Raw genomic sequence first — 19,824 nt, 5'->3', positions numbered from 1 at the left:
TCTGGTGCCAGGTTAACTAGCAGTTACAGGATCAACTTTAGGCAGGAAAGCTCAGGCTTAATGGCAGAAGTTTCCTAAGGTCTGTAGGCTGGAATTTGACTGTACAGTCTTGAAAAAGATATTGTAGAAGCTCCATTAAATGATTCATTTCAAACTAGAATGGGCAAACACAGTAAAAACGCATTGTTAGGAAGAATGTACACAATGGGAAGGTAGAATAATTTGGACTTCACCTGTATCTTTTATTCTGCTGTGTTCTGTTATGGTGATAGCTCTAAGTATAACATGAACGCAGCCATGTTGTCAGTAATCGCCTTAGTCTGTGCCTCTTACGATTACATTAACTTCCACCATAAGTTACTTTTTTTTTTTGTTTTAATTCGGGATTATCTTGATAAGTTTTTATTTTTTGACAAATTAATACTTAATGTAGAAATTATTTTTTTTTAAATTGCTACAGCATAGGTGGAAATTTTGTCAGTCAGTTTAACTCTTTGGAGCTTTTCAGTTGCATGTAATTTACACCAAGACACAGAAATCAAATGCTGCCCTAAATATTCACATTCCCTTTTTAATTTTTTACACTGAAAATTTTGTCAGAATGTTACACAAGATGTGTAAATGTGTAGTAGTTTTATAGCATACAATGCAAATGTATGAGAATTACCTAAGATAGAAAAAAAAGAGAATGGTATTTAGGAGAGAAGTATAACAGCAGTGGAAGAAGAGTAAGGAAATAACTTGAGGCATTTTCCTTAAAAATGGCATAAGTTCAGTTTATGGGCAGAAGAATAATGAATGAAGTGGGGGAACTTAAGAATTTTTGTTCTTTAAAAGTCATTCCCTCCCAAAATAAGCTCATCATGCAGAACCTTTACATACATTCATTGTTGATTTTAAAAAGTTTAACTGTGAATTTGTAAAGCTCACAATTTAGCTTTTAAAATAAAAAGCATAGTTAAAACCAGCTGTAAGCATGCACCGTTAAAGCTCTTAGTCACAAGAAAAAAAATTAGTTAGAAAAGAGTGGATGAAGTTTCAAAGTTTCAGTGAAGCCTCCTGCTGATATTACTATTGCATTTTTATGGATAGGATGCCTACACTTAGAAGCCTCTGTGCTCCTAAAAATGACAATTAAAAACATATACATTGTCTTAAACAAAACTGAAGGCCAGGGGAGCTAATAAATAGAAGTAAACCTGATGTGGTCCCTAACAAATTCTCCCTTCTACATCATGGAGTAAAAATTCTGTATGTGTAAGAGGTAGTGCACTATTAAGTTGACATTAACCTCCCTTAAAACCATGGGAAGTAGCCCAATGCTACTCCCTTGGCTTCACTCCCAATTACTCCCCAAAGCATTTCACAAGTCTAGGGTACTTGTATTTTATTTTCATCCTGATTATTTTTTCCTTTTCTTCTGGCAGCTGTGAGGGTACCAGCAAAGCCGTACTTTTTCTTCTTCTGTGATTCTTAGCTAGCAGAACTCACAAGCCGTTGGTCACCCAGCTTGAAAGCTGCAGGTCTTTCATAAATAGTCACTCCCACAGTTTCCTCAAAAATACCACTGCTTTTTCTGCTTGATGCATTGGCTGTTGAGAGCTGTGAGTGGAGGTCAGGTTGGCTGCTTATGCTTTCCAGACCAGGCCATGGAATAAGCAAAGGATGCTCAGTTTTGCTATTTTGTCCAGACCAGAGGTTGTTTCATGTGTTTTTCCCGAGGAGATCTTCAGGAACAGAAGTTTCTTCTTCCCTCTGCCTCAGTGGAGAGGAAAAGCAACCGGATTTTTCACAAGTACCATCTCTGTTTGGCATCAGTTTTACTTCTGCAAAATACCTGGAGCTTTATTGTTGTATGAATATAAAGTCATAATAATAACACTGTCTTCATTGCCACAGAATAGCTAGCTTCTCTTTTCGGCTCAACATTTGAGTTAGTAAAAATGATGATGGATCAGTGATGTGTAAGCTTGATTTTTATTTTTTTTTTAATTCCTTATAAATAATAGGAAAATTAAAACTACCGTAATTTTTGCCCAGAATAAAGCCTTGCATGTGCGGTAGTGTTTAACCAAACAGGTCAGGGTGACCATGTCTGAAATAAAAAATGCATCATGAAGGAGGGTAAATGTAATTGCATTGGCAGATGGGCATTTACATGAGAGGCCAAGGTACAATAGGAGCATGAGAAGCCAGGTGAACCAAAAACAGGGAAAAAGGACAGAAAGGGCATTTGGAGCTTGACACAGAGAGGAGGAAGGGAAAAGATTAGGAAGGCAGTCCTTGGGAGGCTTATATATGAAGTGAAGGAATTACCACAGGAATAGAGAGATCTTGATATGGTTGTTAATGTAGAGAAATTATGTTTGTGACCTTCCCAGAGCTTTGGGGGATTTTCTTGTCTTGACTTTGGAGACTTCCTTTTTCATTAGTGAATTAAATGAGATACTGTATAATATAATCTAGTTAGGCGTTTCTAAACAAAAGACTTTAAGTACTTCTGACTTGTAAAATTTAGAAGGTTTCTAAGTGCAGTTGATGGCGTTTTGAAAAATAATACTGGCAATTTTTAGCCTAACACAACTGGAACTTCACACTTTCTGGATGTTTCTCGCTGCTTTTCACATGTGGGAACAATTCTAGCATCCTAGACAGAAGCAGTGTTTTTTTTAAATGTCTGTAAATTTTAGTGACTGCCAACTAAAAAAAAATAAAATTCCATCTCAAAGATTTAAAAGCATAAATTAAGATTTCAGCATCCTGCCTTGTATTTTATATACAAAAGAGAAAAATAAATTAGTTAAAGAATGACATAATGGAGAGGAAAGGAATACTTAGCTTAAGAGCAAAACACCTGAGTAAGAGTATCAAGAAGACGTATGACAAACCTAAGACTAATGGTTTGGCCAGAATAGAAGATGATATTCTGAGCAAGATCTTGCTAAGAGCTAAGAGTGAGTGCTCCCTCTTAGTGACATGATTTATACAACAGGAGGCACATTGAGGCAATGGAACTGGTTTGGTTTGTTTTGCAAATACTACCTAGGACACATCTACAGTTCTGCATGTTGTGATACTTTGATTACTATCATGTAAGGGAGTAATATGAAGTACTAGTATCAACAGGGGAAATTCTGTGTTGTAGGTGAACATTTTAGTAATTTGCATTGCAGAATCAAGATGTCAAAAACAAGCTTGTTCTATAGACCTAAACACCAGATGGGAAAGATCATCTATATTGGCCTCTCACCCAACAAATCACATAACGCTTTTGTCCATGTAGCCTTTTGAATGTAACAGTAAGTGTTTTTGCATAAATAACAAAGAAAGCTGATGGAAGTGTTTCATTATGTAGATAGAGTTTAGGTGATAAGAAATTATTTCAATCAGCCTCCTTAAATATTTATCATCCAAAACCAACAACAAATACACTTGTTTTAAAAGAAATGAGGGAATGCCTTAAGACAAAATAAAACTACTTGTCAGTTTGAGAGGAGTGGTTTCTGAGGTTGTCTGTTACATAACAATACAAAATTATTACAGAGAAACTATCAGTCATCTACAAATTAAAAAAATCTGATTGCCAAGGTTTTTCAGAACCTGATCTATTCATGGCATGAAGTTACGTATTTGATGAATTATTATATCATGCTATTACATCTCTCACAAAAGTAACTTAGCAGTAAAATCTTTACTAATGTGTTGTCTTCAGTAACTTACTGATCAAAGAAATAAACATTTTCTTTTATAAACTTAATACAGATACGGGAGAATGATGACAGAGATGATTTCATTTGGCATGACATCAGTGAACACACAAGAGTTTCAGTTAATGTTACCAATCTGTGTGGGACAGGAATTATTACTAATAGGAACATAAGAAATACAATAGTTTAACTGAAGAAAATAATGGCATGAAATGAGAATACTTAATTTTTTTTTTATATGAGATGTGACCTCATTGCTCTCCACAACTTTCTAAAGAGGAGAGGGAGAGAGAGGTCTTGTCTCCTCTCTCTGGTATCCAGTGGTAAGACATGTGGGAATGGTTCAAAGCTGCGCCAGGGGAGGTTGAGACTAGACATAAGGAAGCAATTCTTTACGGAGAGGATGGTCAAACACTGGAACAGGTGGCCGATGCACCAATTTTGTCAGTGTTTAAGAGGCATTTGGACAATGCCCTTAATAACATTCTTTAACTTTTGGTCAGCCTTGGAGTGGTCAGGCTGTTGGACTGGGTGAACACTGTAAGTCCCTTCCAACTGAGATTATTCTATTCTGTTCTCTTCTGGAGGGGAATGAAGGAGAGGATTTCACTCCTTGACAGCAGCCCTTTTCAGTGTAAGGAAGTTTTCCATGCTTTTCAGGGGAGTGGGCTGCTGGAGAGGAAGTATTTGTTCTCAGTCACACAGGATCTTCGCAAATAAGAGTATGTCTGAAAAACTAAGCAACACTCTCAGCTAAACCGGCCCTGACTGCAGGATATCCATCTTTATGTTATTTTTGCTTTACCTTCTCTGTTGCTGTTTGTGAGATGTATTGAATTTATTTTCCATTTGGAGTGTATTAACCAAACATTTGCTTAAGCTGGCAGAGTGTTTGAAATTGTTTTGCATCTTAAAGGCATATTGGACTGCCAGGAGCTTCTTGACTTCTTTTATAGTTCTCTCTTGGGAGAACTATAAAGGTGAAAGAGGGAAGAATTAGGTATCACAATTAGTAGCTGAATGAGGTAAATGTGAAAGCTAAAAGGCAGCGCTCCCTGAGACAAATAAGGTCACCAATGTGATTCATGCCTTTAAAGAGAACGTGAGATCTTGCCTTTCACATTCTTATTCCTCTCGTAGTACTATTTCCTTTCACAGGGGAATGAAGAAGAAGTTCAGGGGTGGGCTTACTCTGGGAGGAGGCTGAAGGTCAGCTCTGAGCTATCGGTCTTCTGCTAGGGAGCCATTTAATTGCCCACAGGATCCAATGAGATACCTCCTGTGAGGGGAAGGAGCTTAAGGTTGCCCCTACTCCATTGTTAAATTAATAAAGTAGTGACTTGTGGAGAAATGTGCCCACCTTTCAGTCCCTTGAGTATCCTGATTAAATAACTGAATGTATTGAAGCCTCCAGAATTGCTTGTGTTTAAAATACAGCACTTTTTCGCTCCAAGCATACAATAATAAAATGGAAATTAATACTCTTAGCCTAACTTATCAAAAGTCATGAAGATATTGATGCTGCTTAACAGCTGTAGATGCAAATAAAAAAGCGGTATCTCACACCACTTGTACAAAACAATAACATTTCAAGCTGCTTATGCTACCCACCAAAGGGCTGTCAGTCATGCTTGCTCTGAAGAAGTCAGTGCTTGGGGGCTGTTGAGCATGCTGGCAGAATAGGTGGGGAAGCACATAAAGGATTCCTGTGTTCACTTGGATGCAAAAATGAAATAAACATTCAGGAAAGCAGAGCTGGATGACTATTGCTGTGGTGCATATTTCTCAAATGCCTACAGATTTTTGCTCTTCATTGGATGCAGCCCCCATTCAGAGGGGAAAACGAATTGTAGAAAAGCCTGAATGTAGTTCACAGGAGGAACAAAACACACCAGGATTGTGGGAATTAGTAATAAATAGTTACTATATTAAAAAAAAAAGTAATAAAAATATAGGGAAAATCAGATCAAACACATTTTAGAACGTTTAACTGATTATGGTAGAAAGAAGATGCATAAAACAAGGCCACTTCACATAAGAATAAAACCATTGTGTTACTATCAGCAATGCAGTCTGGTTTTAGGAATTTCTTTCTTGCCTCTGTAATTCCAAGTAAAAGTGCCCTTATGTTTCTTGTGTAGTCACCAGGCATCCCTCTCAGCAAAAGGAGTTTGCAAGTGAGACGGACTGTGGATATCTTCCTTGGTGATTTACCAGCATTTTTAAAAAAAAAAACTTTTTAAGAGAAAAAGTATGTTGAAAGTAAACTGGTTCATGACTCACCCTTTTTTGCAAAGCTATGTCAAAGAGCAAACAAAACCTTCACTTCTGTGATGCTTCAGATGAGTCAGCTTTAGTATTTTCATTTAGATTTGGTCTATGCTTCTGAAATGAATCTGCTGATCATGCTTTCATTCATGCTGCAGAGCAGTTTCGGTGTGTCTGAACTGGCTTATAAGCCACAGAAACAGCGTGCTCCAGGGGCGAAGCTAGCAGAGCTCTAATGTTGGGGTCTGCAGCTACGCTGGAGCCAGCCTAGTGGGAAAACCCTGCGGTGGGCAGTTTAAACATGGGTTCCTCAAGAGGAAGGTGGCTTCCTCTTCTCTCTGGTATCCAGTGGTCAGACACATAGGAATAGTTTTCATGCTGCACCAGGGGAGATTTAGACTGTACATTAGGAAGCATTTCTTTACTGAGAATGTGCTCAGACACTGGAACAGGCTTCCTGAAGAGGTGGTTGATGCCCCAAGCCTGTCAGTGTTTAGGAGGCATTTGGAAAACATCTTTATAACATGCTTTAAATTTTGGTCAGCAGTCATGCAGTTGGACTGGATGATCATTGCGGGTCCCTTCCAACTGTAAAGAAATATCATATTCTATTCTGGGACCAACGCTTTTGCTCTGCAACTCCTGTTGACTTACACTGCTTACTGTTGGAGTCATTGCCTTTGACCACTAAAAATAGCTTGTAGACCTAGAGAAACATTGTTTAAATTATTTATCATTAGATTTGTATTTCTTTCAACCAGAATTAAGAAATAAACCCCAAATATTTCAATAGACTGCATAATGAGCAAACCAGATGTACTGAACTCTTCATTCCCCCGGAAGCTGACACTAAGGATGGATCCTTCAGGTTGCAGAGGAGAATCCCAGTGTCTTGTGAATGTGCAGTCTACTTTTAAACATAAAAATTGAAAACCAATAATTTATTTTCTTTGAGCACAATACATTGAGGATATAGCTCATTGTATCTAAGATTAGTATCATTCATAAGATTGGATGATTTGATATATTAATTTCTTGACCAAAATATATGTGAACATATAATACAAATCTATGTAATTGTTAAATGGTCAATATTGAGTGCTATTAAGTTGTGTTTACTGGATTGCATAAATTAGGATGTGTGAGATCAACTCATTTAAAACTTTGAATTGCCAGCAAGTTTTCTTTCCTTATTCTGACCTATGATTATTAGGCTAAGACCCATTTTATCTTTCTGCAATATATTATCAGATCCTAACAGGTACTCCCTGAGTGTCTGGAGTAAAAATCTCATTTTATGTGGATTAAAAGCAGTAGGGAATCTCAAATCAGCTCACTAAATAGCTTTTCCGGAACACCTTGTTAAGAAAACAAATACTAATATAGTCATTTTGCTGTTCCAAAATCTGCCAAATCTGGCAGCCACCAAATTCCAACCTTATATTGGTTCTACATGAAGGACCTTTGAAGGTGAAATGCAAATAAACTTTATTTTATTAAAATTTGTATACAATTGACTAGAATGAGTGTCTCGGGGAGTGGGGTAGCACTTTGCTCACAATAAGCAAGATCTAATGGGAGAAAAGGAATTGATTAATTAGAATGAAAATTTTAAGACCATTAAATAAATCTGAATTTTGATGATTTGCAATTCAAGATTAAAAAGTGGTGTACTTTTACCAGTTTTCAAATTTATTTCAGATATAGCCAGAGTTCTCTTTTAAACAAATCAATGTATTACATTATTATTCACAGATCTATTCCGTACCTGCTTTTTATTTTGTGTTAAGTGATCTGATAGGAGGCAGCGTTAGGAATACCCTTGGGCCAGTTGCTTTATCTCCTATGCTTATGTTTGCCTACTGTGTTAAGTTTTGCCAAAGTTTCTCTGTCCTTCTTAAGTGTTGTGAGCTCTAGAAAGGAATAATAGTTGTAGCTGTGCACAGCTGTGGGGTTTGCAGTTTATAGTCTCAGTGGATAGTTGAATTTTACAGGTATTTTATAAGAAACATTGTTTGCTTCTAAGAGTTTTCAGTTTTACAAATGGTACTTTTGAAAGAAAAAGATAATACTGCTATACATTCAGTAGGGGAGAGATGGTTGTCTTGTTAAGTGCAAGCCAGCAAAAATATTCAATATTCCTCAGGATATCAAGGTCTTGACTCTGCATTTGTTCAGTTTAATTTCAGTTTAATTTCAGTTTAATTCTGCATTTGTCAGTTTAATTTAAATGATGGGTGTGTAAAGTATGTAAGTGAGTATTTACCAGAATATTTTCAGCTGTAAAGTAACAGTAGCTTTTGACAGTTATACCTTAAGTTTTTGTATTCTACTTCTCTTTCTCTATTACTATCATAAATCCACTTGAACTGGGAGGCAGAGCAGGCAAAGTCTATGTGTGCAGAATTTACAGGCAAACTATTAGAACTTACTGGACAATATGAAAGGAAATGTATAAATTAGAATTGGGCTGCAGTGAAAAAAAAATAATTAATAATTCATTTCAGTGTGCCTGTGGGAAAACAGAAGTATAATTTAAGAGATCACTATAAAGGGTGGGAAAGGAATATCTGGGTTCTGTTCAGTATTGCTGCCAAATACTATTCACACTCTTATTTCAACACAGAATTCTTAAAAAATTAAATTTAACTTGTTAATTATTTGAAAAAAGAAAAATGGAAATTGCTTTTCTGAAAATATTATTGACAGATCTGCATGGAAGCATATATTACGCAGTGCCTGATACAGTTAGTATTAGTCTTTGCAATTTTGAAAATGAAATTCACAAACAGGTATCATTCCCTTCCCTTCTCCCTACCAGGCAGATCATTTCTTAAGTACTGAATGAAATAGAAAATACTACTTTCGATTTGACATGATGTGAATTTTATGTTCCTGTATAAAAAGTGTCTACATAAATGAAGATGTCTACAAGTGTGTGTAAAGAAATATTGTTGGCATGGTACCTGTGGATAGCTGCTGTATAGACATGCACACATGTATACACATATGCCCACACACATGTTGATTTAGTATAAAATTATTCTATGATTTAAAATTAATTTATCATTAAATAATGTTAATAAACCCCAAGATACTTACCAGTTCCTAAGAGTGCTCTGCCTTGGAGTGTGAAGTTCACTCTGAATTAGTCAGCACACAAAAAATCACCTGTACTGAGATAATTACGGCATCAAACGCACTAGGGCTACAACCCATTGAAAATCCTTCAGCTGCTTGACTGGACTTTGCTTTAAGGTTGTTTTTTTTTTGCCAAATGTTCATTTGTGGTATTCCATTATATACCTGTCAATCTAGGGCATCAAGAGTGGTAGACATTAGTAACCTGTGAGGAAATCTCTCTCCAACATCTGTTTTAAATCTATCCTATGAAATGGAGGAAAGCACAAATTGGCTTGTAGGAATTACAAAATATATAGATTAAAAGGATTCTTCTTTATCATGAAGTATTTATTGTGTTTCTTACCGTGTTATGTCTGAAAGAAATAATGTCATTTACCAAGACAGTGATGTTTCTGGTGCTTTTTCATGTTTTTCATGTGGTAGCAAATGAAAAATTTATAAAGCTCACAAAAAAAAATATTAAGGGTCAGTAGTGCAGGGTACAGTAGATATATAGGCACATAAGGCACAATGCATTTCAAAATCTGCCATTTTAGTTTTCTGTGAAAGCTTTATTCTCAATTTTACAAGGTCAAATAAAATAGCATCTGTCTGAAAAATAAGGCGTGTCCTTTAACAGTATTACTTTTACAAGCTGCAATCTTTTTACCAGCATTTTAAAGAAAATATCTTAAATATATACTTTTTTTAATTAACTGTTTGAGTAGTGTAAGCATCTCTGCATATGGGCTGTATTCTACTCATATGGAATCACTCCAGATTTATTCTGCAAGTAGATTTAAGTCTTGAAGAATATACTAAAATTGCTAAGTTTTCATTTCAAACCTGTGAAGCCTGAAAGCCCATGGAAAAAAAAAATGCAGTAGAATTAAGCATGAAATACTCAGTGAATGTATTCCACTTGGAAAGATTTATACGTTACTCTCAATATGCCTGTCAAAATTTGTTTCTGGTATTTTTTTTGGTGTTAGCTTACTAATGTTTTTGTTGAAATAGTAATTATTTGCGTTTTTTTATATTTTATACATGAATTTTGTTTCTCAGTTTGCTTTTCTTTCCTCCCATTTAAGATTCCAGAGGCTTATTTTATTAGAGATCCTCATACTTTTCTCCTTACAAAGGACTTTATTAAGGTATATATGTTCTTTTTAGTGAAAAAAAAAAAAAAAAGTGCTCTCTCAAGACCTGAACTGCATGTCCTCACAGGTTAACATTTTCACATATAACGCCAGTTACTGGAAATGAGAATGGTTAGTTGGTTAACTGAAGCATGCTTGAAAGGAGAAGCAAAGCTTGTCTGCAAAATACTAACACTTGGATGAGTCTGCAGCCTGGGAGGAGAGCACCGGGTGAATTTTCTGGACTTTTTTTCATGGTTGACTTGGGATATGCCTGCACTGTCACACAGTGTGTTGACCTCTCTCCTTGATGCATATTGCTCATGACAGTCCCTCTCCCTTGCCTGCAGGCCATGGAGGCGCAGATACAGAACTTTGGACAGACGCCATCGCAGTTGCTTATTGAGCCCCATCCACCTCGGAGCTCTGCCATGCACCTGGTGAGACATAACTGCTGGCTGGCAAAGCATTCCCTTTGAACTTGAGGATCCTTTTTAGGTCATAAAGTACCCATTAAGCAATACTTTTAATGCCCTCCATTGCCCATGCAGCCACTTTCTCGTGGCACCAAGGGCTTGCAGTGCTCTAGCAGAGCAAGGTGGAGGTTTGAATAGCTTTAGCTTCCTATAGTCCTGGCTTTTCCTGCCTAATATTGTATAAAAAGACCCTATCTTCATAAATATGCAGTTGAAAAATACATATTTACATTCTTATTTCTGCAAGTAGTGGGAATGACTGCAGGCATTTCTTAGAGTGAGCATATTGTTTTGCTTTGTTTAAAAGGATGCATAGTTAGGGGCTGATTTATGAACAATGTCTGCTTGAGAAAAATTGTTGGAGTTCAAATCATACTGGAATCCTCCTGCCTATTCCTTCAGGAGAATACAATGTATATTTCAAATTTCAGTTTGAACTCCAAAATTCATTCCAAATGCATTCTTCTCTGTGCTTCTTGCAAAGAATTACATGAAATAGCCAGACTGAACAAGACAGATCTCTGTGCCCCTCAGTGCCTTTGATTAAATGCTTAGAGCTAGATATTATCTTGTAAATTTTGTAAATTGACAGTAAGATGTGCAGTAGTTTCAATCATTTTATCTATCTACAAGGAAATCACTCTATCTAGTTGTACATGCAAAAGTGGGAATTGATGTGGAAGTGTTAGCTGTGTTATTTTAAGTAATGTCTAGATGTCAAAGGTACATAATACTTATTTTCTATATTTAAGGTATGGATAATATTTTTAATAATAATTTAAAGACAAGTAGAAATGATTATTTGAACTTCTAGAAATAATTCTATTTGTTATAACAGTGGTTGAAAATAATATTAAAACCAGCGCTTAATAACAGTATTATTATCCATGTACAAGAAACTGTGTCACTTGTAGAATCATCAAACTGGTTTATAATTATTTAAAGACACCCTAATAAGCATATGCTCTACATGGAATTAAGTTGTCTATGTTTAGAAGTGCTGTATTTCATATAAAGAATTCATAAGCAAAAATTAAATCTCTGTGAGTTTTATAGTCCCTCTTAAATTTCTTTTTTCAACCACTGTAGTTTATAGCATTTATATTTATAATGCATTAACTCTTTTATTTGAATCTTATCTCTATTGTGTGGATATTACCTGCTGTATAATTTTACATGTTAGTGCATATTAATTAATGCTAATAGTAATTTTGTGCCCTGTAATGATAATCCTTACCATACCTGTTCTCTACTTACCCTCATGTAATGATCCCATAATAGCTTCTGATCTTCCTCTCCTCCATCACTAGTGTAGATGTGCAGGTAGTGTTGTTTTCCCTGTATGTGCACATGCTTGCCTGCTCTTTTTTAACCTCGTTTTCCCTCAGACTTCCTCACTAATTGTGTTATCCCTTCTGTTTTCTTCTGCTCTCTTCTCCTTTCTACTCAACAGTGTTTCCTTCCACAGAGCCCACTCATGTTTAAAGATCAGATGCAGCAGGATGTCATCATGGTGCTGAAGTTCCCATCAAATTCCCCAGTCACACATGTGGCAGCCAACACATTGCCCCACCTGACCATTCCTGCCGTGGTGACTGTCACTTGCAGCAGGCTGTTTGCAGTCAATCGGTGGCACAACACAGTAGGTAGGTTCTCACGGAGACCCTTCATTCAAGATTGCAGACCTTAATAGAACAGCTTTAATTTTGAGTGCAATTTAGCCAGATGTGGGTTAATCTCACTCACCTTCCTGTGCACAAAAATGTATTGTTTTTTTCTGGTTTATGTCAAATAATCAAAGCTTGTGTTTTCTCTGGTGTCATTCCTAGAAACACTCTCCCTAACAGCAGCACATCACCATGGCAGCCAATCGATTTGTGATTACATCAGGATCAGCATTTGATATAATGCTTTCCAGGGAAGTGCTGCTGTTCTTGACACAGCCAATATTAAAATGTCCCAGGTTTCAGGAATACATACTGGCATGCTAGAGAGCATACATCACTATCTGCTGCTTGAGAGAAGTTTCAGGTCTGCCCAGGAACTTGTCATAAGCCTTCCCCTGGTTCACTGTTAGGTAATGTGGGACCCTAAGGAAGTCTAAGCACCTGGACACCAAACTATTCAGAAGAGAACTTTTCTTCATTTCCTCCCAAAAGCCCATCTAACAAGGTCATTCCAAATTTCCCTTCCAGATCCTCTGCTCACCTCTCTGTGTTGCCACTAGGACTGTCCTGTCTCCTGACCTGGACCTGCAGGTGCTGAGGTTATCCCAGGCATTGCTAAAAGGGTGGTGAAGCTATAAGGTGCATGAGGGAATGAACAGGTTTCATTTTCTAAGGCAGCTTCCTGCTGTGATAGCCCCTATGCTGAAGTATCTGGAATTTTTTAAAGGTTTTTTGCTACCTGGGAGAAACAAGAAAGTACCTGGTATGTGAGAGTGTGACTCAGTAGCTGGCTTAGGAATTCTGTAGGGAGTAGACAAAAAAAAGAAAAATCCTCCACTCTTTACACACAGAAGGAAACCCCTGGAGAGGGTTTTGTCATATTTAGGTGAGATATCTACCTCCAACAGATCCTAGATTACCTAGGGATTTCAATGGCTTAAATATAAACATCTCCTCAGTGAATAATTCAAGTCAGGTGAAATAGATCCTACCTCTTATGCACAAGGCTGGCCAAAGATTGATGTTACAAGCCCTAATAAGACAAATGAATGGGAATCCCCTTATAGCCATGCATTAGAGGAACTATCAGAGCAAGTAAAGTTAATATAATTCTGAATTCTTGAATAATAATACAAGGCTTAATAGTACTTATATTCTGAACATTTAAATAATGTTACAGTGAATATTAAATCTCACATTTATTTGCAAGGTACTTGTTTCTGTTTGCAAACAAAATTTGTTTGGTGGTTTAGAGAATACAACAGGAACAGAATAGGATACTTGATTGCCTTTCACAAATCCATGCATTTGTGATACTCCATCAGCTGCAACTGCATTAGGTATAAAAATGTTTTGCCCATTTCTTTAAAATGAAAGCAAAAAATTAGAGGTAGGAAAAAAGACAAACAAAATTTATATATATATTTGACAGTGTCCTCAAAGGAAGAGCCCAATGTCATAAATTATTGAGAGGTACAGAAACTGTCACCTGTTATTTTAATACTTTTTTGACTAACATGGAATGACTAATTCCTAATTTGTTCTCTGGATTTTTCAGGGATGCTGCCCAAGTATTCTGAACCCATCATCATTCACGTCACCTCCATTTGAGGAGGCTTTTTAGTACTTGAGTACCCCTTTCTCATCCAGAGTATAAAATAAGCGTCAAGGAGTCAAGGTTACTAATAGTGGTGTATCCTGGATTTCAAGGATTTCCTTAACAGCTGTTGTTTGAAGTCATCCATTTTAGTATAAGTTGTGTTGGCCTGTGACTGTTTTTTTAGTTTTTCATATGTACTCTTGCTTTAATTTTTCCTATATACTCTTGTAAAATGTAGGTCGCATTGCAAACATGCAGAATTCACATCATGAACCAACCCTGAGCTAAATTTTACATCATTTGAAAACCTCTGTTGTAAATTTCAAAGAGAATGCTTTCTGGATATATTGTAACAGGAAGAGACATGAAAACAAGATTTTGTTTTGAAGAACCAAAACTCTTTCTAATGATTTTCTCAACTTTTACATCCTGCCTGGCAATGTCTTTCATTTTGCAAAAGATTAATCCAGGACAGGATATAAATTTCTTACTACTACCATAATAAATCACAGCTCTAGTATAAAGGATAGGTTCATCTACAGAAATATATACACAGACCACTTTTACTGATGTGGGATGTTAAGTAGAACTTCAGTGTTTATGCACAGTAGAAGGGATTTGCACAGCCATCTCACAATAGAACCAAGCAAATCTAAGTTAATACCAGCAAAGATCTGTCCCTGTGGTTGGTTGGGTGCAAGGTGCCCACCAAAGCCGCTTTATCACTCTCCCTCCTCAGCTGGACAGGAGAGAGAAAATATGACACACATGGGTTGGTATAGGGACAGGGGGAGATAGTTCATCAGTTACCATCATGGGCAAAACAGACTCATCTCTGGGAAATTAGTTTAATTTATTACAGGTCAAATCAGAGTACGATATTGAGAAATCAAAACTAAATCTTTAAAACACTTTCCTCCATTCCTCCCTTCTTCCTGGGCTTAAATTTACTCCCAAATGTTCTACCTCCTTCCAACACAGCAGCACAGGGGAATGGGGATTGTGGTCATTTGATCTCATGTTTGTGCCACTCCTTCCTCCTCAGAGGGAGGATTCCTCACACTCTTTCCCTGCTTCAGCATGGGGTCTAACATGTGTGTCATGTTGGAGACAATTCTTCATGAACTTCTCCAGCATGAGTCTTTCCCACAGGTTGCAGTTCTTCATTGAACTGTAGCAGCATGGGTCCCTTCCACAGGGCGCAGCACTTCAGGAACAGACTGCTCCAGTGTGGGTCCCATTGGGGTCACAAATCTTGCCAGCAAACCTGCTCCAGTGTGGGCTTCCCACAGGGTTACAGCCTCTTTCGGGCACCCCCCTGCTTCAGTGTGGACCTCCATGTGCTGCAGGGGTGCAGCCTGCCTCACCATTGTCTGCACCACAGGCTTCAGGGGAATCTCTGCTCTGGTACCTGGAGCACTTCCTGACCTCCTTCTTCACTGACCTTGGTGTCTGCAGAGCTGTTTGCTCTCACATATTCTCACTCTTCTCTCTGGCTGCAGTTTCTGTTGCAGTTTTTTCCCCCCTTCTTAAATAAGTTATCGCAGAGGCACTACCACCATTGCTGATGGGCTCAGCCTTGGCCAGCAGTGAGTCCATCTTGGAGCTGGCTGGCATTGGCTTTGTCAGACATGGGGGAAGATTCTAGCAGCTTCTCACAGAAGCCACCACTGTAGCCCCTGCTGCTACCAACAACTTGCCACACAAACCTAATAAAAGCCCAGTCTGCTTTGGTTTTGAAAGGAGAAAAAGAATGGAAGTTCTCATAGGACTGTTTTTCAGAAGATAGCAGGGCCAGCTATAGACCCTGTTTTCTTTTGCCTCCTCCAGTTGACTATTGCTGTAGCAGAAGGAATTTATTCCCCAAAACTCTGTATCTCCTCTTATAGAGGATATTCTTGTGAAACACAGCAGTTTCTGACAAAAAATGTGCTATCACTAGTGACCATTGTGATTTATGTGCTAAGGAAGGTGCTCAGAAGAGCCAAAGCAATGACATCCATGCATGAGAGCCAATAGCACTAAACGTGCAGCCCCTGATGCACATTTGAATAGCTTAAGGACTGCTCAGGACAGAAATAATAGGAATAATTGTGACAAATTTACTGTAGCCCACAAGTTCCCTGCTAAAAATTCTAGATAAATGTGTGAAAAGGTCCAAGTTTCTGTCACTTCCATGTGTAAAAAACTCATAGCAATGTTTAATCCAATTATTTGTCTTTTCTGTGTTATCTCACCCAGTGCTTAAATGTAAAAAAAATTAAAAAAAATCTCTGTTACACTGTTTCAAATGAGTTAATGAAGTTTAATGAATGTTTATGGCTGGAGAAAGCATGATGAAGTTCACGCTCATACATTTATAGTTATTATTACTGAAAAATTAACAAATGCATATTTATGTAGCACAAAGGAAGGTTCTTAAAAGATTCATAGAACAAAGTTGTGGTAATAGTAAGAAGTGACTTTTTTATATATCCAATAATGCAATTTTAAACCTAGAAAAATCATATAAAAAGTTTAGACAACAAAGTTCCTATGTACTTTATTCTTACTTTCATGTGTAGGCCTTCGGGGAGCCCCAGGATATTCTTTGGATCAAGCCCATCATCTTCCAATTGAAATGGATCCATTGATTGGTATGTCAAGATGAGAATGTAGTGATATATTTGAAAACGGCATTTTCAGGAATTATTGATTAAGCTGTATTTATACATTATGCTTCATTTAACACAGTAGATAGGAAAATATTTATTCTTGTCAGTCCTGGAGAACTAAGAGCATTAGATATTGATGCTGAATGATTTACATGAGTGCTATTTATTATTAACATCATCAGCAGCTGGTATTTAAGAAACAACCAATTAAGTCAGTTACATTGTCAACCCATATCTATAATTCTGTTCTCTTATCAGGTCACATTAGCAAAACAAAATGTGAGGATCTGGTAGAGTTCACGTATTTTCATTTTTTACAGCCAGTACAGTATATACCAGTGCAGAAGCAGATACATTTCATTCAGTTTATGATTTTGATTGGTTTAGTTAGCATTGCTAAATTAATATATGAAAGACTGGATTTTAAAATAAGTCATAATTGTTTTTTTCAAATCCCAAAATATTTGAGAAAGTGAAATATTTTGAGAAACAGCATCTGCTAAATCTATTCAATGCAGGACTTGTGTTCCTAGTGGTCATTATTTCTCTTTTCAACTATTTGCTTTGTGGTGGTTTGGATTTTTTTATTTTGTTTTGGGTTGTTTGGTTTTGTTTTCACAGTAGGCATATTTTTGAAACAGAAATTGGGGATAGTGACAATTTTGCAATGTTGGCAAGAAAAAAAAAAAAGCATTTTTAAACATCTCCAGATGAAAAGTTCCTTTTTTGTCTGTGTCAATGTTCACGGTTAAAAGATTTATATATAAGTACCTCAGGAGAGTTAGCTTTCACATTCTGTATGCTTCATTTGCTCATATAATGACAATGGTTTTCTCTTCAGATTTTCCTCTCAACAGCTAGGGCACAAATATTGTGCCCACCTGTTCTGGAAATCTGAGTTACTTGTTTTTCATTCATTATTTCAGTGGATGGGCATAGAGGGTCTGATAATTTAAATGTGCGTTCTTGGAATGTGTATATACACGGTATTAACTTTTACAAGCAAATTTAAAATTGGTTGAGGGATTTTTTTGGCTGAGTTTTTGATTTCATGCATTTTTAAGCAATTTAAGTAGAATTACCAAAAATAGGGACAAAAGAAATTTGAGAATATTATCTGCGTTAAGTCTTGTTCCTGTGTTAGGACAAAATATGTCTCTCAGAATGAGTTTTATTTCCCCTAACTCAGCCCTTCCTAGCAGCTCAATTTGACTGTCAGAGTGGTAGGATTCTGCATGAACCATTCCCTTTCCCTCCTTCTGGGGTAATTTCCAGGTGGCATTGCCTCTTCTGACATTAAAATCCATGGCCTTGCTCTCTGCTTGAGGGATAAGAGAGTGTTGAAAAAGCATGTTAGATTTGAATAGTTTCATTGGCTGATTCCTTATGTCTTTGATCTGATTAAGTGTCTGCAGGTATAAGGGATGTCAAGGTCACACAATGTAAGCTGGGAGATTTTCTATAGGTGAGATGCCAGTCACCTAGAATGTATTTTCTGCAGTATTGTTAGCATTGACTTGGTATTTAAAATGGGCTTCTATCACTTTCCCCTAGTTCATTTTGTTTTTTGACAGTACTTCTGCAGAGCACTTAAAATACTACCACTTATTATGCAGTGTATCAGGCAGTTTATAAGAAATAGTCATCTCCTGTAAAACATTTTGTCTTATGCAGAGGGAAACCAGAAATCTCACAAGAATTTTGTATTTCTGACACCCATATAGACAGCTCTAAATGTTCATATTTAAAATGCTTACTCAACAACAAATTCACAGTTCATTGAAAGTTAAATGTATTCATTTTCTCCTGTAAGTGGATGACAGGAAAGTGTTGGAATGGCTTACGTTTAAAATGTGTTTTGCATGTCATTACAGCCAATAATTCGGGTGTGAACAAACGACAGATCACAGACCTTGTGGATCAGAGTATCCAGATCAATGCACATTGCTTCGTGGTCACAGCAGATAATCGCTATATTCTTATCTGTGGTTTCTGGGACAAGAGCTTTCGAGTTTATTCTACAGAAACAGGTGACCCTAAATACAACTACCTGTTCTCCTTGCATTATAAAGTGGATGTTTGTCTTAATACTACCTTATCTGATGCCTGTGCTTCCCCCTCAATAAAGGGCATTTTATAATACCCTTCAATATTGTTTGAGCATAAAGGCTTTAAAATGCTTATTTTATGGAAGATAAAGGATATAAAAGAAAACAGGCATATAATTTTGCAAGTGGTAAATTTTGAAAAACATAGTTATATTTAGGAAATCAATCAGATGAAAAGGATAAAGCAAAATGTTTGTTGCAATATTTTTATGGCTGTGTTATTTCCATCTTTATTTCATGTAATAAGAAAGTAGGTTACATAGCTTGCTACCAAGAAACAATATTTCATTTTTTTGTTTGATTGCAGAGTCTAATATTATTCAGTGTATTGCTAAAAACTGCATAAGATAATAGACAGGAGGTAATGAAGTAAAACTTAGTTTGACATTGACATAGAACAAATATATATTTTTAATATAATAATGTAGCACCATTATGGAAAAGTTCATGTGCTGTCTTATGCATATCATTCATGAAATTTACAAATCATGTTCTAACACTATTGCTTAAATACTGATGAAGCAGTAATTCCACTTAATATTCAGTGATGGCAGCACTGTCTTGATTTTCAGAATGAGGGTTAGGCTATGGATTGGCACAGGGCACAGCCCTCAATAGGAACATAAAAAGAGAGAAAAAAAGAGTTTTCTAATCTTGTTCTAGCATGTAGTGAACTCTAATTAGGGGACATAAGGCAAAAATTAAGTTTGAGCTGAATATCTGTTAATGAGTTAGTGAATGATTTCTAAATGCTGCAAGTACTTAAAAAACCTGAATTTGTATCACTTTGCATTCCCATCAGGAAAATTAACTCAGATTGTGTTTGGCCACTGGGATGTCGTGACTTGCCTTGCCAGATCAGAGTCTTATATTGGTGGTGATTGCTACATCGTGTCTGGGTCTCGTGATGCTACATTGCTGCTTTGGTATTGGAGTGGCCGGCATCATATTATAGGTGACAATCCAAACAGCAGTAAGTATCCTGTATAAACACACCTTCCTGAAAGGATCTCTGTCACACCAATTCATTCTTAGTATTCCTTTTGTCAGCTTCTGAAAATATTACCAAATATATCCATTAC

The 19,824-nt window shown here is 36.7% G+C and overlaps 1 protein-coding gene across 8 annotated transcripts in view; it reads left to right on the top strand.

Moving 5' to 3' along the window:
- Positions 1-19,824, top strand: part of NBEA (neurobeachin) — a 506,232-nt gene that overhangs the window by 468,074 nt on the left and 18,334 nt on the right. For 6 of the 8 annotated variants that reach the window (XM_061457519.1, XM_061457516.1, XM_061457515.1 and 3 more), the window contains 5 exons: positions 10,588-10,677; positions 12,167-12,359; positions 16,545-16,616; positions 18,509-18,664; positions 19,545-19,715. In XM_061457519.1, coding sequence (XP_061313503.1) covers positions 10,588-10,677; positions 12,167-12,359; positions 16,545-16,616; positions 18,509-18,664; positions 19,545-19,715 — 682 coding nt within the window. The remainder of the gene's footprint in view (positions 1-10,587; positions 10,678-12,166; positions 12,360-16,544; positions 16,617-18,508; positions 18,665-19,544; positions 19,716-19,824) is intronic. The other 2 variants (XM_061457520.1, XM_061457513.1) reach the window with 1 other exon arrangement.

Source organism: Pezoporus flaviventris, unplaced genomic scaffold (assembly GCF_033815535.1).
Source record: "Pezoporus flaviventris isolate CSIRO_AGI_PZ_B2104156 unplaced genomic scaffold, CSIRO_AGI_Pfla_v1 ptg000025l, whole genome shotgun sequence".
NCBI lineage: Eukaryota > Metazoa > Chordata > Aves > Psittaciformes > Psittacidae > Pezoporus > Pezoporus flaviventris.
Note: the sequence above shows the minus strand (reverse complement) of the source record. Positions and strands in the feature narration are given on the sequence as shown.